The sequence below is a fragment of the Lissotriton helveticus genome, chromosome 4_1 (assembly GCF_964261635.1).
Source record: "Lissotriton helveticus chromosome 4_1, aLisHel1.1, whole genome shotgun sequence".
In the NCBI taxonomy this organism is placed as follows: domain Eukaryota; kingdom Metazoa; phylum Chordata; class Amphibia; order Caudata; family Salamandridae; genus Lissotriton; species Lissotriton helveticus.
In genome coordinates, this window is record NC_136063.1 from 763,920,437 (window position 1) to 763,944,980 (window position 24,544).

Below are 24,544 nucleotides of genomic sequence, written 5' to 3' on the forward strand. Positions count from 1 at the left end.
ATAAATGTCAGCAGCCCTACATGCCAAGAACAGATGCATACTGGTAAGTAGCATATTCCTTTTGATACAAACAAATTGGTCTGAGTTCAGTTTTTGAGTGTGTGACATAATTTCTTGCCTGAGTATGTACATCAAATGTTATGTTATGTTATGTTATGTTATATTAATTTATTGTGCGCAACAGCTACTCCAGCCAAGGAGCGTCCCGGCGCAGAGACAAGGAGAACATAACACAACAGGAAAGATAAAACCTAAAAGGGACAGCTAAAACAAGAATGTTTTAATAGCTCTCCGGAAAGGCAACGGGTCTTCTAGCAAACGGACTTCGGATGCTTAACACTACCTTCTGATAAAGCCTTACTGCTCACCCACACTACCACAAACAGAGCTTAATGTGCTATCTACTTTTCCCTCTGCCTACCTTTGGGGTTACACTGGACTCTGTGCACACTATACATCATTTTGTTATAGTATATACAAAGCCAACTTCCTACAATATGCATACACAATTATGATCAGATCGAACAACAAACAGCCTTTTACTTTTGTGAAACAACGTTAGACATTTTGTGTATTAAATCAACATGAAATAAACAAAAAATAACTATAGTGTCCTGTGGCATTTACTTAACAGGTGATACATGAATTGACCCTCTCAAGTATAGTCCATCTTCTGGGTAAGGGAGCAGGATACAGTGACAACGTTTACTTGCATGGTCATGTCTAGTTTGCTGTCGATTATTTCTAGTTTCTTGGTGCGGGTCCAGAATCAGTCGGCCACCAGTTGGAGTTCTATGTTGAGGTGTTCTTGCCAAAGATCGCTACTTCTGTCTTGACTATGTTGAGCTTAAACAGTTGGCTTTCATGCACTTAGGGACTTCCGTCTGCAGGCGGTGAACGTGTTTCTAGTTTTCTGGGTCTTATCCAAGAGGCAGAGTAGAAGTTGCATGTTGTCTGCGTAGAAGAGGATGTTGCTGTAGAATGCTTTCTTTTTTATTTATAGCATATGCTTGCAGTAAAATAAAAAATTACAATCACACCAGCTTGCCAAGGCCAGACCTATTTCCTTTGCCACTGTTTTTGTTTAAAGCTGGGCTGTTATAGTTTTTGCTCACATTGCATATTGTTTGATTCACATAAGCAATAAGTCTTCACTTTTGTGGTCAACATACTCCGGTGTACTTATGGGCCAGGACATTGACTTTGGTGTTTGGTTTGGAACTAATAGGGATGAGGAAGAGCACCTTTAAGCCTTTGGAGCAGTGATGGCATTAAGAAGTTAATGTTCATATGCATCTGCCTAACACCTGCTTAGCTTTTGCTTTGTGAGACAGATCCTGGAAAGAGCAGCATCCTTTGCTCCGTCTGTAAATGGATTGGTTCTATATTTTTTAGTTCCTAATGCCTATTCCTTCAGACCCGTGGTGTGGCAGTGTGTACAGAGCCGGAATTTGAGGACATGCACAAGACTTTGACCTAGCAAGATAACCTGTGTTCTGCAGTAGCTGCAGGGTTCTGTGGAATCATACGGATCCCTGCTTTGAATCCCAGCAGGGCTCACCTTAGGTGACAGTATTCTGAAGTCCATAGATGTAAACCAGTGAATTTGGATTATAGTATAAAGTATTATTTAATTACATTATTTCAGAACTGCTGCTGGAATTGCGTTTGTTCTTCGAACCTAGCAAGCAAGTTAGCATGTGAAACGTATAACCTTTTTCAAATACCTACTCAATGAAGCAATTAGTGTGCATATCTTGTTTGGCAGTTTATAATCACAGTTCTAGACCTGCTTCTAATCCACAGTTGCATTTATCTTTACTTTCAGTGCATTTTATGTTAGTGTAGTCACATTTTTTACTTTTAATATTCCCAGGCTGGTACCTTAAGGATGGTTTCATAACCCTTCTTTTTCGGTGGAGCCTACTACATGGGGCAAGCGCTGCCATATGTGGGGCATATTAATACTTACCAAGAAAATTTAGGGGCTTCAAGCTCACCCATTGCTTACTGTTAGTTGGTTTTCCTCGCCACTCTAATTTCCCTGCCTCTTATTCATGTCCCAGCTTGTCAATCTTGTGGTTTTCCCACCCATGGAGCCTGGCCTCCTCACAGTATCTTTGACTTCAGACTGACATATGGAAAACAAAGTTCTACGTGCGTCAATGACATCTGCAGCGCACAGTTCTATACGTCAGTCTGACATCAGGAATACAAAGTTCTACGTGTGTCACTGACATCAGTAATGAACAGTTCTATATGCACGGCTGACATAAGAAGCGGACAGCTATATATGTCAGTGTAAGGATCCCGTAGTAGTTTCTGCAGGAGTGCCAGGAACCGAAGATAGACCCAACCCCTCCCTCCTACACCAGCTGTGTTTATCAAACCCTAGACCACAACGGTGATATGGAGGGAAAGGAGGGAACAAAACAAGGATAGGCAGGGAAGAACAAGACTCCACGGACTGGTACCTTCAAGGTGGAAGCTGTAGATGGAAAGAATATGTGAAGGTTAATAAACACAATTCCTAATAAAATACAATAAAGGTAGAATGTTTGTATATTCACCTCAATATTTATATGCAGTGCAGTGATCAACAGGATTTTAAGTATTTTTCTCATTCCTCACCAATAGCAAAAAAGGACTGTTCCTAGCCTGTATGGAAGGAAAGAAGTTAATTCTCTACTTTTCATTAAGTGTGGGGAAAATATACTCTAGATTCCAAAATCTCTTACTATGTAAGGTGAGACTAAGAACTGTGAAAAGAAACTTGTTCTGAATATCTGGTTTCAGGTCTCTGATATCTGTAGGACAATATCACCAACATAAACAGATGGGTAGACAAACCAAAGATATAATGGTAAACAGAGGCACTAATAAGCGCTTTACCTGGTCTTCAGGTTTGGAGCTCTGTGACGACTGCCAGTCTTGAAATGCCCGGGAGGTCAAAGGAACGTAAAATAAGGGTAAAACGTTAAGGGACTCCTCCAAACGGACCCCCCCATACACCATTCCTCCTTGACACCCCACCAGCTCCCAGCTAGTCCGGCCAACCAATGGAACACGGGTCCGGCCAGTGGGCGAACTGCGGGACGCGGGCCGAGGTACCAGACGAAATGGTGCGGGGAAAGCCGGTAAGGGGCAAACAGAAGAATAGGGATTTCCGGGTCCGTCGGGGGATACAGACGGAGGCGGAGAGAGGGATTCGTGCTCTAGGAATAGAGCATAGAGTTCCCCAACAGCGGATACTGGTAACCAACAACTCCAGGCAAAGTAGTAACGGACTCGCGGGTCCGAACGTAAGGAATCACAAGAGGGCAAAAGACGGGCAGCTCAGCGGAAGTGACGCGACGGCAATGTCCCGGAACACTAGAGCGCGAAGCGTCAGATACTGGGGAAGAAAGGCTTTTGGCTCTGCCTGACCTCCCTCGCACATGCGCAGTACAGGGCGGCCATCTTTGTCGGACGGCGTAAACGGGCAGGTGAGCTGGCAGGCCTGACAGTCACATTAGGAATACAAAGTTCTACGTGTACACTTCGACACCAGTAATACACAGTTATGTGAGCCAGGCTGACATTAGGAACACAACGTTCTAAGTCTGTCACTCTGACATCAGTAGTGCACATTTCTGTGAGCCAGGCAGGCTGTCATCTGCAGCGCACAGTTCTACAAGTCAATCTGATGTCAGGAATACAAAGCTGTACGTGAGCACTCTGACGTCAGTAATGCTCAATTCTATGTAGCAGGCTATCTGCAGTGCGCAGTTCTGTATGTCATTCTATCTGACGTCAGGAACACAAAGCTTTCACTGACATCCGCAATGCACAGTTCTGTGGGGCAGACTGATATTGGCAGCGTACTGACAGTCAGAAATTTGGAGCATGTGACAGTCTGAAGTAGTCAGCTCCATAGTCCATATATGACATTTTGTGACATCAGGGATGCACAGTTATATGAATACACGGCTCTATATATGTGACCGCCTAGGATCAAGAATTAAACACTGCATACGTGACGCCCAACATATGAAGTTTAAAGGGTTCGCAAGTAGGCTAATGACGCACTTCACGCATTAGCCGTGACACTTACCGAGTGAGCGAACCTGCGGTGGATGCCCTGCCCTCTTCTTCTGCCCTGCCCGTCCTGCCTGTGGCTTCCATACATGCACAGATTTGGTGTGTACTAACCAGCCCGTGCACGAGGGGCCACCCAGTGACAGCCATTGGCGCTTCCTCCACCCCCTTCCGCCTCCTCCCTAAGTTTTCATTTCCCGGCAAAGGCTCCCAAAAGTGAAACTTACAGCCCAGAGGCGCGCGCGAAGACAGACAGGAAACAAATTAAACAAGCATGCGAGTGGTGCACACGCCACAGCGAGACATCTATTTTGCAGTATTGCGCACGCATCTGTGCACGATAATTCAAAACAGATGTGGCCCGTGCGGGTAACTGCAAGCAATAGGCCATGGGCGGAGCAAAGGCGGGACATGCACCCGCCTTTGCCCAATTGCGTGCTGTCTTTCTTAGAAAGACGAAAGCAAAGCACAATAGCCTGTGAAAAAAACAAAACCACATGCACGAGCATGTGGTGAGCTTTGGTGAGCTATCCGTTAATATTTCTTTAGTTCTTTCATTTTGAATTTTAGTTAGGTTTGCGAAATACATACCTGGTCTTACCACATAGCTTCTTTTCCAAGTTATATTTTCCTGTGTTTTATTTTTTATTCGGTAATAAAAGGTAACCAAGGCATGGCCAGTGTTAAATGCAGATATTTTGCCAAATTGTTTTTATTCAAACAATTGGCCTTTCCATAAAAAATATAAATTATGCATATTTAATATATATATATTTTTTAAGTGCTCATGGCACCTGCATGACTATCCAGTGCTTATTACTTCTGAAGGACGACTAGTATTACAGGTAAGTAACTTATTTCTCTCGTCAGAATTTTGAATTCATTTAAAATATAGATATGCATTTGAATCGACTGGTGTTTACTATAATTGTTTGATTTACACCCATCCATGCATTTTGTAGGTCTGTCATCAATTTAGATTTTAATGCATGGGCCATCTGGTTATTTTCTACTGGAACATTATATCAGTGTTTAACTTTTTCCTTACACACATCCTTTGTTTTCATTCTTCTTTTTTGTGTACTCTTGACAGGAGAATTGTGAGTTTGTTTCTGTGTGTATTGCTCCCATCAGATCCTTTTACTAATATTTTGCACCATGGTTACATTGCTTCTTGGCATTGTTCATTACCTTGTGTTAATTCCAGCTTTTAGCTTTTGTTGAGTTGTTTTTCTGCATGATAATGTTCTACTTTGGATATGTCAACCTCCCCAAAAAAAGGTTTTGTGTTGGTTCTTCATGTTCTTTTGTAATGTTATTGTCCTCCTGGAGATGGTTGTTTTTCTCTTGTCAGCGACCGAGTTTTTGCTTTGTATGTGTTGGAAGTTTCCATCTGTCAGGTTTAGGAGGTGGTGGGAATGTGCCCGTGCACACATACATAGATAAAGGGGCACGATAACACTATTTGCATGTCTCCCAGATTTCTACTCTTCTTAATGTAGGAGGGGCTGTTGCAAGTAAGTGTAAGACTGTGCAGTGAAGATTACTAGTTAGTAATTGCTACTGCATTTTGCTGTAAGACTTCACTTAATCTTCCTTACATGGACATGGTCTTCTTAGTTTTCCTTTTCCAGAGTTGACTTTGTCTATTAATGGTAATTGACTGCTTATTGATGACATTATTGTCCAAGGCTTTATACCTTCACCACCCTGATTTTTTTAGCTGTAAATGTACTTTTCTTCTAACTTACTTAAAGCATAATGCAGGTTATCTGCAGCCAATAGTTGACAGTGGGTTTGTGCCAACATACATGCCCATTCTTACTTCTTCCCCTCAGTCATTGGCATTGCTCTCCACTTTAATCGGATGTTTGTGAGTAGCCAGGTAGCACAAAAACCCTGTAGCCTGCTGCACTGCTGGTATCCTTTGTGCTTTCCAAACACGACCGATCTATAATAATTTTGAGCTGACCCAATGATTACCCACATATTAAAAACAGTGCTCGCTCGAGGGATGCAGGCTATAGAGCAGAGACTAGATTAGATCAGGAGGCCTATTATCACTTTAGTCAAAAGCATGTGAGCTAGACCGCTATCTCCTCCCAGCGCTTTCTGTTTCAAACTGAGAATTGTGGAACTGCATCATTGGTTAAGCTTTAGGAACCACAGTACTCCTAGTAGTTAGGTCCCATTTTATTGAAAACGCTCATTACATTTTCTAAATTCTGCTCTAATCCCTAGACACCTTTGACCGTTAAGAACTGAGGGTTGAAGTCCGAGGTATGGTGAAGGAAGGAGATGCCATTTAGACATCACACAGCCAATTGGAGTGTCTAGCTTTCTTCTTTGCTTAGAAACTAGGTAGTTAAACCCCCACCATGGTTGTTTTTACATGCTGTACTAGAAGAAAGCCATCTTCACTGTCTTTGCACAGACATGCTTTCTTTTATACAACATTCAAGACCACTTGCAAGGGTATTCACCGGATTCCTACAAGAGTAATCAGATAGAACACTTTGGCAAACAGTCCTTAAAAAGCTTTGTAGGGGATGTTTTGTTCAGCTTTAGCTGCTTCCACCCTTTGAGTGTTCTCTGCTGGTAACATTTCCCTAAGAATTTGGTTAGGTAGGGAGCAATCAGTACGTAAGAGTGAGGTACAGTGCTCTGCTGCTGAAAGTACTATAGGCCTTTTTGTGTAACCATTTGTTATACGCCACATCCTCCTGGGCTACAGTTGTGATAGTACTTTTTGAGAGGTAGTCAATTTACACTGACAGGTGGTGGTAAGCAGAGAACATAAAGGGGTGGTTCCATCGACAGGCATATAGTGCTCCCCCTAGCCTCACTAAAGCAGCTAGTGCAGAATTACTGGTAATTTCAATAAGTGTTGGAAGGTTGTTAATAGCTGTATCCTTGGTTGAATTTGCTAGTGGTGCATTTTATCTCTTGTTCTTTTATTTTGGACCTATATAGACTCATTTGTAGGTTAGCATATGTTTGCTTTTATTTAAATAATTAGATCTGCAGTTGACCTTTTTAAATATACTATAATTTCCAAAATTACATATAACATTTTGACATGTTTATATTCCCAGGCCCAGCTCCGAGTGCTCCAGGTCCCCAATATCCCAACTACCCTCAAGGGCAAGGTCAGCAGTATGGAGGTTATAGACCTGCACAGCCAGGCCCCCCGCAGCCACAGCAGCAGCGGCCTTATGCCTATGACCAGGTAAGGTGGTAAAAGAGTCATTGCTAGGAATTTTTGTATCATCTAGTTCAAATAGTATGTTCCCCTTCAAAAGGTGGTTTGTTTTTATTCTTTCTCACAAATGATCACCTAAATTGTGTCTATGTAAGGCTATTTACTAAAGCAAAACTAAGAGTCCATGTGGCCCTTGGGACAAAATCAGAAAAGGCAGTGCAAATCTAACAAGTAGAAGACGTCACTTTAAGATGTAGGCAGTTTCAGTATTGATATCTTAAGCTGTAGGGAATGTGGAGTGAACTCTTGTTGAAGCAACTGATTCTGTTAACTTTTAAATGTGCAACAGATTTGCTTCTTACAGTAATTGCGAAACTACCAGGAAATCGTTGTTCCTAAGCAAGTAGATCTTCAATAATCTTCCCAAAGACTTTCAACACCTTTACTCATGGGGAGGCCAACAAGCAGTACTTCAGAGGAGCCATTGCTTCTTAATAAATATTTGTTTGTGTTTGTGTGGATACAAATGCTGTCTGTACTCCTGCCATTTAGTGTTGGGCTTGGATGTGTGCAAGTTATTTTCTCCGAAGAATTCTTCTTGAGTCATGAGGTAGTGTGACTCCGCCTATTGCTTGCAATGCGCATGGTCATCGGCTCCATTGTTAAATTGCTTGTTGTTTTTGTCTGCCATCGGGTTTGGACCTATGCTTCCCTGCTCTGGATCGACTCCGTCGTGGTGATCGTTTTTGATTTTCTTGTTCCCCATTCCTCTACTGGTATTGTTTGTGATTGTGTTTCCTCTTTTCTCACATAGCTGGTCGACACTTCCAGTTACCGTTCGGGACAGTATGCAGGTCGACTACAGCCCCCTGTGGGGCCAGCCCCCTGGGGCTTTTCTTCCCTTCCATGCAGTCCGCTCTCAACATGCCTTGTCTGTGATGGAACAGACACCCTTTTTATACTGCCCCAGAGTGTTGTGCGAAGTATCCCTGGGCTGATCTGCACCAACGAGGCTTCTTGTGATGCAGGCTGGTCCTTTTGGTTGAAGAAAATCCATCTGGACCGCTTGGTCCTTCGACTCGAGATGTCCTGCAGAAGATACTTCAGCCCCTTCGGCACCCAGGACCTCAAGGAGTTACATCATCCCTAACCTTCAGCCACTGACAATGAGGCTTTCTCGAGTGACAAGAGTCTGGCTCCGACCTTGAGATTGAAGACCTCCCACTGGCCCAACAGGTCATGAGTACAGCTCCCCATTCCACTCGATACCTCTCCGACTAATACCCCAAATGGGGCATTCAAGTGCTCTGGACCCATTGAAGCAGGCTTATAGTCCACCACTACCTCTGGGCTGTGGTCTAAACAGACAGTCTACTTCAGACACCATGCCCAGCTTCAGCTCGGCAACAAAGAAATTCTTAAAACTGACGCACTATGCGCTGCCTACCCCTGGCTTGGCACAGACCAGACTGTCTGATCCAACAATTTCAACCTTGAAGCATAAATCGGTGTCGGTGCTGAAACACTCAACTCCAATGGAAGGCCAGCCCACGAACCAGTTGAACTGGTCCTCCAGACGTTCTAGGAGCAGCTCAGTACCCAACAGAAGCAAATTGTCATCCATCCCCAAACAGGCCACATACAAACACAGCCTCCAACGCCGGATTCTTGGCTCTCTAAGAGACAGCTAGGCTTTGAAGTAGTCCTGAAGCCTCCTCCTCTTCCAAAGAAGCAGGATAAAGCCACAATTTCTCTTCCTGACACCAAACTGCCTACATACTCTTCCACTCTTCCCACACACTCACTATCACCTTCCTCTCCTTTACTTCACCCACTATCTTACACTCCACAGGGGTCACCTTATTCTGACATAGGTGGATACGCTGAAGTGGGGGTACACTTATGACTTATTATTATATTTGTTAGGCGCACAAATCATCCCCAAGGGGATCTCTCTCAGCCGTAGCAGACTATAATTTCATAAGAAGATAAGGGCTCAAACAACCAAGTTTTCAAGAATTTCTTAAAAAGGATTAGGTTTGAGCAAGAGCGAAGGGGCAAAAGTAACTGTTTCCAGTATTTGCCAAAAATGAAAAAGACCGTCCACCCTATCTGGTTCTATGAATGCGTTTCGGACATAGTAGTAGAAGTTCGCTGGATCTGAGCTGACGTGTCGGGATATAGGGCTGCAATTAATTTTTAAGATAACATGGTCTTTTCCCTTGTAATGATTTGAAAACCTGTCATAAAAGTTTGAAGAGCACACTTTATTTATGGAGAGCCAGTGAAGGTAGCCTAATACAGGTGCAGATGGGGACCAGGAGGGAAGATTACAAACGAGGCGAGCTGCCATGTTCTGTATCACCTGAAGTTTGGAAAACAAACATTCATTCATTCCAACTATCAGCGAATTCCCGTAGTCAAGGCGACTTACTATTATCGCCAAAACCAGGCTTTTCCTAGCACTTAAAGAAACCCAATAAAAAGCCTTCTAAAACACGTTCCAGAAATGGCTTTGACATGTTCATTCATTGAGAAATTGTCATCCAAGATTATGCCCACATTTTTTACAAACTTTCTAGGTGTTAGGATTGTCCACGTTCAGTTGACCACCAGTCGTCGGACCAGATTGAGTGAGCCTTTATGAAAAGTAGGACCCTCTTCTTACTGGAGTTAAGCTGCAAGAACTTGACAACCATCAATGATGCAATTTTTAACATACGTTTGAATTTGACTTTGGTTAGTTCAGGATTTGAATCCATAGGGATGATCAATTGAGTGTCAACAGCATATGAGATTGTATCAAAACCGCATAACCTGATAAGTCTGGCCAGGGGAGTCACATATATGTTAAAAAGAGTGGGGCTTAAGATCGATCCCTTTATCCAGAGCCATGGTTTTCGAGCGATAGGAGTCCAAGTGTACACTACGAGTTTGTTCTGGAAAAAAAAAAATTCCACCCATTCCAGAGCTTTGCTGCCGACACCAATCTCCTTAAATCTTTGAATTAGAATTGGTGGGAGATGGTATCAAATAATTTGCCACCATAGGGAGACCCCTGGGATCTCACATGATGTAGATCCGCCTGCAGATGCTAATCCTGACTACTACCCTTCCCGACCTTTTCTGCCAAATGACATCCCCGTCCAACCATGAGGTTCTATGTAGACCTGCTGTATACCATAACGTGAAGATGCATTAAGAGCCCTCTAGGAGGTTTTCCATTTGAGACTTTCTTCTGCACATCGCTCCATGAAATATCTGCCTATGATGAAGGGGGTGCTCAAGCCAGCACCTTCTATTTTCAAGGAGCCAGTCAAACCCCAAGTTATTACCCCATAGGTTGATAATCAATACAAAGCCTCTCCTTCTGACCCTAGCTAAATTAGAGGCCAACTCCCACCAGATTCTCTAGTGGTTCATACCACTCGTAAGAGGGCGAATGTGAATGGTTTATGCTCCTCTGCCGGACAAAGAGTAAAAGGATAGACACAGCTGGTAAAATATTTGCTATAAACAAAGATGCCCCCTTACTCAATGATTTAATGGTTGGAGACTAAATAAACAATACCGTTAAATCTAGTCCAGTATCTTTATTTATACCTTTTTTTTTAGAGAAAATCTTTTTTTTAAAAACATTTTTTATGACAAAGAAAGAATGCACAATCACAAAAAATTACTAAACCATTAACAAGACACACATCAAAATTATACACGAAAAAAACATCAAATGTTATATCCAACAACAAAAACACATTGCAGTGTCACAGTTTTGCAATATATTCAATTATTTCATGATCAAACAAAATATATTTCTATGAAGAGAGCCAATTCAGTTATAAGAGCATAGAAGCATGTGGCAATTATCTTATAAAGCACACTAAATGTCGTAGTTAGCTCTTGCTGGATTTGCCGACGCGTTTCAAGTTCGGGCCAAAAGTGTCCAAACTATCATCAGGGCTCTGTTACTTCTGTATGTTTCTAAGAAGTTGACCTTTGGATGGTTCCTATTCATGGACTCAGTCCTTATTTGAGGTCTCAACAGGGGACACCTTCATACAAAAATAATCTTAATTACGACGATCAAGCACTGTAAGGGGCGGAGGAGCGGAGGAATATCTTTTCTTGGCTGCAATCCTGTTGCGTGCACCACTGTAGGAAAACGTAGTCTTTTTTCAAGGTTTCCCGTGTACCTGCAATTTCTTCGGACAGGGTACCGCCTCACGCCCCCAAACCACGGCCCCAGCCGGGGCTGCGGAGAATCGGAAACGCCTTTCTTTTACTCCTCGCGTATTCCTAATATTAATCCGTAGCTTTCTTTAATAGCGGTCTGCTTCTGCTGTGCACGGACAGTACTTCTCGTTCAGTTGCTGTTCGTTCGAACAGCAACTGAACGAGAAGTACTGTCCAGTCCCCCCTCAGTCCCGCCAAGGACCTATCTCCTTTCATGTTCCGGTAAAATATTTGCAGCACAGTCTGCCAACCACTGACGCATCACAAGTATCATTGGTTTGCTCTCCAGATATGACAAGCCTCACTGGGGCGAAATAGAGGAGCTCCTCCAACACCTCCCAGAGGAGCACCGTAAAAGGGGGCATGAGTTGGTCACTGAAGGCAAGCTGATTTCAAACTCATCTATCAGATGCTCCCTAGATGCTGCTATCATTGTTGCTTGGGGAGATTAACTCTAGTCTCTTTCTCCGCAGACATGCCTGTCTTCGGTTTCAAGCTAGACATTCAACAGCATCTCCTCACTCTGCCCTTTGACGGGGAACATCTGTTTGGGCCTCGGGTTGATGAGATGTGGAAAAAAAGCAAAACCAATACGGAAACAGCAAAAGTCATGGGCGCCGTACAGACGCCTTCCTCACGGGGATCCTTTTGCCGCTCTGTATGTCGTGGAGGCTCAAAAACCACGTCTCCTGAAGCTTCTGCTTCTTTCCAGCACCAACCTGCCTAACCCAACTTCCACCAGGGGCTACTTCAGGGCTGCCTATCGTAGAAATAGCACCAAAGGTAGACGCAAGGCTTACTCCCCCCAAAAAAGCCACCCCACCCAAGCAATGACTTGCCATTCCCCTGACACCAATTACACAACACCTTTCAGCGGACGGCTCAGATGCTCTTCCCCACTTGGCAACACATCATCTCAGACCAGTGGGTTTTATAGATCATCCAACAAGGTTATTGCCTAGAGCTCACCTCCACACCGCTCCGCATACCACCCTGCAGACATGGCCTCTCCCCTGAATGCCAAATCTGCTTCAGGAAGAGGTCCAAGCACGCCTGCTCAAGTCGGTCATAGAGCTTGTGCCACAACACCTACAGGGCTCAGCAGTATATTCCCTCTACGTCTGCATTCCCAAAAAGGACAGGTTCGTCAGGCCCATTCTGGACCTTAGGCCCTTAAATGACTACTTCCTTTAAGAACGCTACCACATGGTCACCCTTCAGGATGTCATACCTCTGTTACAGCAAGGTGACTTCATGGCAGCACTTGACCTAAAAGACACCTTCTTCCACATTCCGATGTATTTGTCGCTACTTCCAGTTTGTGGTAAGTGGTCAGCATTATTAGTTCAAAGTGCCCTTTGCGGTCACCACTGTACTCCAAGTCTTTACAAGAAGACTTGCAGTAGTAGCAATGCACCTGCAAAGACCGGGCATCCAAGTATTCCCCTACCTTGACGATTGGCTGCTAAAGAGCGCAACACAACTACAGTACCAGAAGACGTGCAGCGGGAGGAGCAGAAGCGACAAGGCAGCCCCCCAGGTAACCGTTCGGACTCCGGTCCAGCGCGGCTGTGAGCAAGTACCTGGAAGGGGTTGGGGAAGAGGCAGTGTCCAGGCCTGTGGAGCCTCCACGCCCGGTGCTTCCCGACGGCCCGTCCTAGCACAGCTGACGTGCTGCTGTACCAGGGCCTGCTCTCAGGAGTCGAACGCTTCCCCCCAAAATTGATCAAAGCCGCAATTTAGTTCAATTTACAGCGGGGACAACGCGAACAACAGCGTCCTTTTGATTTGTTTAAGTACAGCAGGGGCACCGTAAAGGACAGCGTCTTTTTGTTTTGCTTAAGTACAATGGGGGCAACATGAAGGACAGCGTCCTTTTGATTTTTAAAGATGCAGGAGCTCGAAAAGGGATCAGCGCTACTGTCTGGAGGTAACCGAGTGAGATAATCTCTGCACCTGTTTTCCTTTACGATTTGAACTGTTGCACCCATGTTTTTGGGGCTAAAAGAATCATCAAAGAACATTGCTAAAGTAAACCTTTTACCAGAGAAACATTGCGAAAGAGATATTATTTTTGTATGTGGGATTTATGTCGTTTTGACTCTGCCCTTGCGTGTTTCTACTTACCGGGCAATTCATCTGGGACCTGCTTCTTGCCTCCAACCTCCTGCTAACTCTGCCAGCTTTGTCCTGCGACATTCCCGTCCACGAGCGCGCCCCCCCCCCCCCCCCCCGCCCCCCGGAACTACAACTCCCAGGGGGCATTGCGCTCTTGCGGGAGAAGTTGCGATTTGCAGCGCCAGCGGGACTTTAAAGGTCCATGGGGGCTCCGCCCTTGCGTGTTTCTACTTAGCGGGCAATTCATCTGGGACTTGCTTGTTGCCTCCAGCTTCCTGCCAGCATTGTCCTGCGCCATTCTCGTCCATGAGCCCGTTCTGTGACCTGACTATTGTCTCTGAGTGGGTGGTTTGCAGAGGCGTACTGTAGCCTGTCCAGTGGAGTTAGTTTGATATTTTAGGGGGCTTGGTATTGTATTAGTGTTTGGGTTTTTCGTTTTTACCAGATGCAGGGAGGCATATCCAGAGTACCCATTATGGGGAGAAGGAAGACCCAAGTATGCCAAGAGAGGGGGAGAGGATTCCCACTAGAGCTAATGTTACTACAATGGATGACTTCCTGATCAGAGCTGCTTCTGTCATCAATAGGGAAATTGAATTAGTAAATAGGCGTTTGTCTAGAATGCCCTCTAAAGGTGTACTGTCTTTTATGGGGGGGCCATTTCTTCATCAAAGGAAACCGCCACTGATTCCCTGAATACCCTATCTTCCCCTGGGTTGAGCGATAATTCCCAGATCATAGTAGTTCCATCACTTACGCAGGGTTCTTGCCCTCTGACACCCCGTAGAGTACTTTCTCCCACTGTAATTATTGCAAATAAGGAGAGCGGTGCATCAGCCCCAACATTGGAGTCTGAGGGTTCTAATGCCAGCTTGAACCGTGTGCCTCGGGAAGCACCCGGTAACGCGGGCCCTTTAGGAAACATTAGGGGGGCCCTCAGGTCTAGTGGGAGTGCTAAAAGGAAGTTTTAGCCAATAGATAGGCATGCTAAAAAAATCAAATTAAATGCACCTTCCAAACCGGTCATCAAAAATAGGGCAGGTGCTCCTCTATTGTATATTACAGTTAACCAGGATATGTTGGAGGCCTTTAAATCCGCCATGATGTGTATGTTAAGTGAGGGGCTAAGTCCCATTGTGGACAAATTGAACCATATTGAGAAGATCCCGGTAGAACAAAATAAGCATACAGTGTCCTCACATATCCCTAATTCAGTGCTTTCAAATTTGAATATAGTCACTACAACGCCATGCCCTATTCCTCGACCTGTAGAAGCTGCAGTCTGCCATCCTCCCAATAGTAGACAACACTGCAGAGCAAATGTGGTTGCAAATGACTTGGGTAGGCTAGCTGACCCCATGAGTGTTAGATCAGATACCATTGGGGATCGGCCAATTACTGGGCAGGGACAGGCTATTCAGATGACAAGTAGATCCCAAGCTGATCACCAGGGACCGCCTATCGCTGCAAATCAGAACTTAGCAGTTGTCGATCTTCCAGCACAATCTGTGCCCCTGGTAGTAATTCTGACAAATGTCCCGCCACTCCCTCATGGATCACAGGAAAATGTTAGACAATGGGTTCCCTTGTTTCTAAGTTGTATATCAAGTAACACCTCCATGGGACCAGTGGTGAAACGTAACATCATTATGGTGCGTCGAGTAAGGTGGATAGAGAGCTCGAGGAAACGCGAAGGGGGTGACTAGATTATTGTAAATTTTAATAGCAGTCACCTTGTGGATCAAATGCATTCGGGATGTCTACCTGAATTCCACCCATCGAGATTATGGTATAAATGCTGTCCCTCTGGGTTTCTTTTACAAGGTCGACCCCAGAAGTCAGTTGAACTCAAATTTGCATTTTAATGGACCAGCTCAAAGATTTTCTGTGGTGACGGGGGCGGGTCCTTCTTTACATCTTGGAGTTGTAGGGCGACTTGATGGGCACTAGCCGGTTCCCCGGCTGGAGATCTCAAATAGATTCTCAGCCCTCTCTAGGCTGGAAGAGTGTGACTGACTACATTTGAGGCCTAAGGCAGTAGGAGAATTATCCCAACTGCAGGAGGACCATTGCCCAACCACCCAAGATATTATGCCTGGTGGTATAGAGGAGTTAGGGAGGTTTAGCCTTCAGCAGCAGGCATCCTTAATGGTAGGCGCCCCCGTAAAGCAGCCTAACTTGGAAACGTATAATGTTCTGTCGTGGAATGTTGCAGGCCTGGCAGGAAAAATCCAGGACCCTGAATGGCTGCAGTTTATCAGGCAGTTTTCTGTGGTTTGTCTACAGGAGACATGGCTGGTTGACTGCGACCTATCTTTGGAGGGATACAAAGCCTTTTTTGTCCCTGCATTACCGTCAGTGCTTGGTAGAGCTAGTGGTGGCTTGGCCATATTTATAGCATTGTCAGTAACCTGCAAGATCCAGCAACTCCCTTTTTTGTAACAAAGATATCCAAGTAATCATCCTGAAAAAGGACAGAACAGCCTGGGAATCATTAATTTTTATAATACCATGGCCTTATAGGGGGAGTGTAAAACTGCCCAGTTAAGCACCCTTCTAAGGAAGATGTGTGGTTCTGTTACAAACAGCCTTATGGTAATGGGAGATTTTAACATCCACCCTTGTGGTGATCTGGCAACTACTTGCATGAAAGAGCTGGGGTGTGCAAGGATGCGGGGATTTCATTTCGAGCACTCCGTACAGGGGGATGCCCTTAGCAGTTTGCTTAATCTTTTTGATCAGCTTCCCTTAATGGCTTTTTCTGCTCCGCCTATTAAACAGCTTGTACCATCGTTCAAAGGTCAGTATAAGGGTTCTCTTATTGACCATATCTTGATCTCAGCTGGTTTACAGAGCACACATACAGAGGTTTGCAATTCTAGAAAGTGTATTTAGTGATCATAATCCCATCTGTGCACTTCTGGGGTGGGGCTGTTGTCGAGCCAAGACAGGGTCCCGGCGACGGGTTGGGTGAGACCCACAGATGGAAGACGCAGAATAAAGTGGTCACAGGTCGCCCCAGATTTATTTTACAGTGAGGTGAAAGCTAAATGCGCAGGCGAGATTGCATTTTCTGTGTCTCCTAACACCTGCCCTGGGGGAGTCCTTAACGCTTTTGATGGTAGGGATTTTAAGTGCTCCATCCCATAGACCATCGCCATCGGAACCTAGATGGTTTGACGCCTCCTGTTCTAAGGCTGCAAGTCTCTTAAAGGAAGCCGTAAAAACTATACCTAGAGACCAACCTGTGATCAGTGCCCTACGTCACTATCAGCCACCTGCTTTGGTCTACTCGGGCTTATCCTAAAAATTACCCCCCCTCCTACCCTTAATGCAAGACGGATCATGATCCAAGGCCTTATCCTATCATGTTTGGACTTCGGAAACGCCCTATACTTAGGGGGCCCACAGTCCACCTTGAACAAGCTGCAGGTCATCCAGAACTGCGCGGCGCGCACCCTTCTTCAGATCCCACGCCGCACCTCAGTTAAAACAGAACTTAGGAAGCTCCACTGGCTCCCCGTCAGGGACAGAATTGCATTTAAAGCCCTGTGCTTCACACATCGAGCCTTCTGGAAATCAGGCGCCACTATCAATCACACACTGGTCACCCCCTACCAACCAAACTGACAGCTCAGATCTACCCTTTCACACCTTCTCACAGTACCCAGAATCAAGTAGGTGAGATGTGGTGGACGCTCCTTCTCATATAACGCGGCCAAACTCTGGAACTCCCTACCCCTCCACCTACATGGGGAACCAAACCTACTGTCCTTCAGAAAAAAGCTCAAAACTCAGCTGTTCAATGACTAGAACAGGCTCCCCTTGCCCTCCCACACGCGTTTGTCCGTAGCGCTAGGACGCCTCAGGGTAGCTACCGCGCTTTACAAAATCTCTTTTAATTTCATTCATTCTTATATATAAGCAGGCTCTGGCTAGTAGGAAAAGGGAATTGAAGGAGGAAACCTGGCGTGAACTACTGGAGCCTAATACCTTAGCGAGTAGTTCTAGATTTTGGGGCATTATTAACCGCCCCCTATTTGAGAAGTCGAGGGATAGAGAAATGGGCACAAACGTAACCGAGGATGAATGGGTGTCACATTTTACAAGTATCTATAAGGTTGTGATGGAATCTGGACAACCCAGAGCTAGGGCCAGCATGCTTGCCCCGATAAAATTTGATCAGAAAGAGGTGGAGTTGGGCATCATAGGCCTATCTGGTAATAAAGCCCCAGGTCCAGATGGTATCCCTCCAGACCTTTTTTAATCTAATCCTCATTTTTGGGCACCGGTCCTGGTGGCTGTGATCAAGGCGGCGGCCAGGGTCGGCTGTCCGGAGTCTTGGAAAATTTCAACAATTGTTCGGTTTTCAAGAAAGGGGGCCGTAATAGCACTTTGTGCTATAGGCCGATCTCCCTCCTTGATTCTGTGGTCAAGGTTGTTGGTGGGGTCATTTTGAAAAGATTAGCCTCTTGGGCGGAGGAGAATGCGATAATTGCAGACATTCAATTTGGGTTCCGCTCGGGGCATTCCACTTTAGACCAGTGCCTTCATTTATACTTGATCCTGGGGAAGTACACAATCGCCCAGTACACAATCGCCCGACAGGGCACGCTCTACATGGCCTTCATGGATTTATCCTCCGCCTTTGACTGTGTCAATCGGGGGAAATTGTGGCAATCCATGAGGCCCATGGGGGTGGAGGATAAATTGGTGGGATTCCTCAAGGATCTGCATAGGGTTACCAAAGCTAACATCAGATATGCCGAGGATCTCCCTGTCTCTAGGTACTTTAACATGGAGAGGGGTGTACGGCAAGGATGCATTTTGGCCTAGTTTTTATTCAATCTATATATAAATGACCTACACAAGACACTGGTAAAAACAGGGGCTGGCTTCCCTCATGTGGGTTGTCTGGGTTTGCCCGTCCTGCCTTATGCGGACGACGCTGTCCTCATTGCTAGAACAGCAAAGGGCTTGCAGACCCTGCTTGACACCTTTCGGAGCTTTATGGAGGATTGCGACCTACCGATTAACAATTCTAAATCTTACATCATGCAGGTTGGGATCCGTCCAAAGAAAGAGAATTCATTTAAAGTGGGAAATGAAAAGGCGCTAGACCACAAAAGAGCTGCTCCCAGCATTAAAAAAAGAGGGCTATGTGTAGGTGTTTCTTAGTTCCTAAGTGTTGGCATCTTACAAAAAGTGTAAGACTGGTCTCACACACCACCTGGTGTCATGCTTCATCATTGACCAGTCCTCGCCCTCCAAAAACTCGGTTTGATGGAGGGCGGGCATACACCTGACGACAGGGATGGGCTTCTAAACTAAGTGGGGGCCGAAAGAAAGAAAAAAGTGAGTTAAAAATCCATTCCAGGCGTCATATTATTTTTAATGTTACTGGCGCCTGTATGGTATTCTAAAAACGTGGTCGGTGTGTTGGGGTATTAATTGTCCCCCCACCGATATCAAGAGGTCGACATGTTTCTGCCAGGTGGCCCATGTGGGTCCGCGGCATTCATCAGGACCTATGTGTGACTAAGGGAAGGGCTCCACCCTAGCCAAACTGTGGTTGGAGAGTGTCCATGTGTGGGCAGGTGGTGAATGTGCTCCACTGCAAGGTGGCCTTGATATTTACAGCCCTAAGTGATGGAACTCATGGCTCCATAGGAGGGTGAAGGATCGCGGACCCCTTTGGTCCAAAGTGTAGTTAGGGGTCTTCTCCGCTGCTCCACCTGTGCGTCCTCCTCCTCTCCTCGATGAGTGTGACATCAGGTGGTGTGTGAGACCAGTCTTAAACTTTTTGTAAGATGCCAACACTTAGGAACTAAGGAACACTTACACTTAACCCTCTTTTTTCCGCTGGGAGCAGCTCTTTTGTGGTTTAACAGTTATGTTGGAGGCTGCTAGCTCCTAGAACCCTGTGCCTCTAGTTCACCTATACCCAGACACACTCTGGGTTCTCGTGGTTATACAAAAATGAAAAGGTGCCCCTGACAACGACATTTTCTTATTTGGGTGTCTTGCTGGACGATAAATTAAATTGGGGGCCTCTTATCCAGCGGACTAAGGGGGAGGTTACAAGGGCCAATACAGCAATCTTCAACTTTGCCATCAAAATGGGTAAGCGCCCAGTGGCGGCAATGTTGAAGTTATACCAGTCGAAAAGTGTCGCCATTGCGAGTTATGGGAGTGGACTATGGGGCCATGCTACGACTGATGCCTTACAGGTGGTGGAGAATAATTTTTTTAAACGCCTCCTTGGAGTGCCAAGGGGTACATCCAACCTGATGGTCCACGAAGAAGTGGGGCTGCCTTATATCAGTGACAACTTGGCTATGTAGCCCCTGTTGCTCTGGCTTAATTGCTGGTTGAATGATGATTTAGCCTTTAACCATCAGATTCTAAGGGATATTTTAAATCTGGATTTCATGCTGCGAATCTCGTGGTTAAAATATATTAAGGGCTGTTTTGAAGAGTTGGGGCGGGCTGATTTATTTTTTAAAACCTGATCGTATTACCGTGGAGGATGTGGGTTATATTAAAAATACCTTCATGACAATTAAAAAATTTGGATAGAGATCACATTGATCTGGGAAAACATAGTGTTCGTAAATATGTGATGCTCAAAACCACTTGCTCGATGCAACCATATCTCTTGTGGCCTTTATCTACACACAAGCGGTTTCTATTGGTCAGGTTCAGTTTGGATTATTTATATTTGCTTTTAGCTGTACCTAAGGGGGGCTGCAGGGGACAGGTGCTAGCATCCTGTGGCTGCGACGGAGTGTCTCCACAGGATTTGCTGCACTTTGTTTTTTTGTAATTTCTATACTTTTCCCCGCAGACATTTTTTAATCCCACTTTTAAAGAAGCTGAATTTTATACAGGTCCGCCCTGCCCTATTTTACCTACAATTGTTGAAACCGGATTGTATACCATTCGTTGTAGGCTTTTTAAAATCTGCCTTGCGTTCTAGAATCTGTATGGATAACTGATAGTCATTGTATGGCTTGATATTTTTTATTCCTGCTCCTGTATTTTGTATATTGTGTGCTTACACCCTGTTTATCCTCCATAACTATGTGTGAGCTGTAGATCTCTTAACACTAGTGTATTCTGTCTGATCAATTATCACTTTTTAATGTTATGAATTGTATTTTAAAAAATTATTTTATGGTGTTGTGCAACTTTTATGGCTTTACTCATGAAGCCGAATAAAGTATTTTTTGACTTTGACTTTGAACTGCAGTACCATGCACACACCCAAGCCACAAATTGGACTTCATCTTCAACGCTGTAAAGTCCCATCTCCAATCCCTTCAAATTCAACCCTATCAAGCTATATATCACACTCCGGCAAGACTCCAGTCTTTCCAAGCGTTGCTGCTGCTGCTTCTTCAGCCAAATCAATGAGTCACAGTAAGCACAAAACAACAACCAAAGAGTGTGGTCAAATAGGAAAAGCACTACCAAGAGGAGTCACTCTTGTTTTTTAACCCCTTGCATGCGGCCACGATTCTGCGACTGTGCAGCAAAATCGCAAGTGGGCGTGTTCATGGCGGCCCCCAGCCGTCCTCCGCACACGAGCGCCGTAATGCATGACGGCTGGGGGCCGTCATCAGCATGCAAGGGGTTAAGGACCCTCACTCACTGACCTAGTTGGTGACATGCTTCATCATTGGGTTCCCACCAGAGAGGCAGAGTGCCTATCCGGTGTGCTACAACGCCTGACTACAGCGGAGCAGGTTTTTCTTGTGTATGAAGTGAGTGCAATGGTGCGAGTGAAAACATGTCATATAAAAGGGGCCTGAGTTCGATGCCACAAAAATGTTATTGGTGGAAAACCAGGCACCAATAAAAATAGGTGCATTGGATGTCTAAATTGACCAGATACATCCTATTGTGAGAAGAATAGTAAATTGGTCAACCTGTTTCTGCTTCAAAATGCAATTGGCGAAGCATTCATCAGGACCAGCACACCACGGCGGTATGTGCACGCTAAGGCGCACTTGAGCCTGTGGTGGAATGAACCGAATAAACTCACGGTTATCTAGTCGTCCCTTCAGGACTTCTGAAAGTCGATAATATGTGAGGAAATGTATGACCTCACGACATGGGTCCCGGTGGGGGGGCGGTGACTTATAGTCACGCATTCATCAAAGACACACGCCCACATGTCCCCTGCATACTCACTTCCTTGTACCCCGAGGGTCCTTTTAAACGAGAGTGACTTCTCTTGCTGGCTCTTTTCCTGTTTGGCCACACTCTTTCGTTGTTTCTTTGATATTGTTTAGGGGGAACAAGAGTGGCCCCATTTGTTACGCCCTCGCTCTCGTTTTTCTACACAGTAAGTACAGTCATGTGCCTGCAAGGCATGGTGGCCTACTGCATTGCTGTAGTACCCAAAGGTACACTGCACATGCCTGTGTTGCAAGAATGTCTAACCCGACAGTGGTCTTGTGGGGGCGTCCTTTTCTCGACCCAGTTCTGCAGATCACCGGCACAAAGAATATATCCCTCAGTGGGTGGGGGGGCGCACCCACAAGTCCTGACTGTCCAGGATCAGTGGGGTCTCACTCACAGGGATCTCAACATCAACTTTCTGGAGCTGCTAGCTATCCGGCTAGCTCTAAAAGGCCTTGCTTCCTTCACATAGTGGACAAGGTAGTCCTAGTACCAGCAGACATGATCCACATGTATTGCATTCCGAAGCGGGGGGAACCCGATCCCCTCAGCCTTTTCTGTTAGCTCAGTCCATCTGGCGTAGGGCCCTCCACCACAGGATCCAGCTGTTGGTGGAATATCTCCTGGAAGTTGACAGCGACTTTGCCGACCTTATCAGCAGGATGAGGCAACAAGTCCACGAGTGTAAACTCCAACCTGCAGTCCTCCTTCACTACTTCCAGCGATAGAGGTTTCTGGACATAGACCTCTTCTACACAGTATAAAACGCAAAATGCCCAAACTTTGCCTCCAGATTACACACTCACAGTCCATGGGCAATGCATTGTGAATAAACTTCTCAGGAATATTTACCTATGCTTTTCCACCTCTCCCCCTCATTCCATTCGTGGTTCAAAAGCTATGGCAAACCTCCCTCCCCCTCATCTTAGTGGGTCACCACCTAGGCCAGACAACCATGGTTCACCACTCTACTTGAACTTTTGGAGAGGCTTCCCAACAGGCCAGACCTTCTCGCGCAAATCCATGGAGAGATCAGACACCGTGACCTAAAGAGCCACAACCTTGCAATTTGGTTACTGAGTTCTTAAAATGTGGTTATCTCAGTCTACCTCTAGAATGCATGAATACTCTTAATGAAGCGCGCAGACCAACTACTTGTGCCTGCTATACTGCCAAATGAAAAGGTTTGTCTGATGCTGCCTCTCAAACCACATTGATCCCCTGGAAACCACAGTTCAGAACATATTTTATTACTTCCTGCACCTCAAAACATGTGGTCTAGTCTTCACCTCCATTTGGCTGCACCTGGCAGCGGTGGCTGCATATCTCCAGAATAGGCAACGGGTATCTTTCTTCAGGATTCAAGTCATCTGAGCTTTTATGGAGGGGCTGAAGAGCCATTCCTTCCGGGGTATCTCTAGCCCTGGTGTGGAATCTTAATATTGTCCTCACAAGACTTCTGGGTCCCCCATTTGAACCCTTTCAATTGTGTCCTTTACAGTTTCTTTCTTGGAAAGTAGCTTTTCTAGTAGCTACCACAGCAACTAAGCCTGTTTGTGAGCTCACGGCTTTAATCTGGGAAGAATCTTTCTTTTGGGTTCATAGAGATAGGATGGTCCTTCGTATCAATTCTATATTTATTCCTAAGGTGGTCTCTTGTTTTCACCTTAACCAGTCTGCCTCCTGCAACCCTCATTCAGTTTCAGAAAGGACTCTTCATACCTTCGTCGTCAAACAAGCCCTAATGTATTTATAGATAAAACAAAAACATTTTGAAAAACCCAGCATCTGTTTATTGCTTTTTCTGAAGCACATAAAGAAAAGGCCTTGTCAAAATCAGTCATAAACAGATGGATAGTGAAATGTATCTAAGCCTGTTATGCAAAATCTAAGAGTTTTGCCTGTTCCTCCAATGGCCCATTCCACCAGAAAGAAAGGGGTCTCCATGGACTTCCTTGGGAACATCCCAATAGCTGACATTTGTAAAGCAGCCACTTGGTCTACACCACATACTTTCAAAAAGCTCTGCCGTGTAGATGCATTAGTATGGCAACAAGCAAATGTTGGAAAGGCTGTACAACATACACTTTTTCAATTTCCTGCAACAGCCACAGGCTAGCCACCGCTTAGGGGAGGACTGCTTTGAGTCTATGTACAGCAAGTGTATCTAGAGCCACACATGCCTCGAACGGAAAATGTTACTTACCCTGTAAGCATCTGTTCATGGCATGTAGTACTGTAGATTCACATGCGCTCACCCTAGTGCCCGGACGCCTTTGGCTGTTTGCAGTTACTATTACTTTCTACTCCCTTGCATGGTCATCTCTCTAGCTCTCTTTCTTGTGTGTGGTTCCAGTCATCCTCACCCGTCATGCGGAAAAACAAAACAATGGAGCTGATGACCATGCGCATTGCAAGCAAGCGGTGGAGTCACACTACCTCGTGACTCGAAGAATTCTTCATAGAAAATCAACCTGCACACTTCCGATCCCAACACTAGATGGCAGAAGTATCCACAGCATGTGTATCTACAGCACTTACTGCCATAAACACATGCTTACAGGGTAACATTTTCCTTAAACATCTTTAAACATTTCCTTGGTGGGGTGAACCTAGCCAAACTCCTGAGCTGACTTTTTTTACTCAGGGCTCTTGTGCTGCCTCCTTTCCGCATTGCCGGGACTAGCGTTTTCACTGGACTAGTTAGTTTGGCCCTTTCAGCCAGGG

At 45.3% G+C, this 24,544-nt stretch overlaps 1 protein-coding gene across 6 annotated transcripts in view; it reads left to right on the forward strand.

Annotated features, from left to right (window-relative positions):
- The window catches only part of SS18 (SS18 subunit of BAF chromatin remodeling complex), a 390,130-nt gene that overhangs the window by 340,606 nt on the left and 24,980 nt on the right, over positions 1-24,544 (forward strand). For all 6 annotated transcript variants that reach the window (XM_078687399.1, XM_078687401.1, XM_078687400.1 and 3 more), the window contains one exon: positions 7,173-7,306. In XM_078687399.1, coding sequence (XP_078543525.1) covers positions 7,173-7,306 — 134 coding nt within the window. The remainder of the gene's footprint in view (positions 1-7,172; positions 7,307-24,544) is intronic.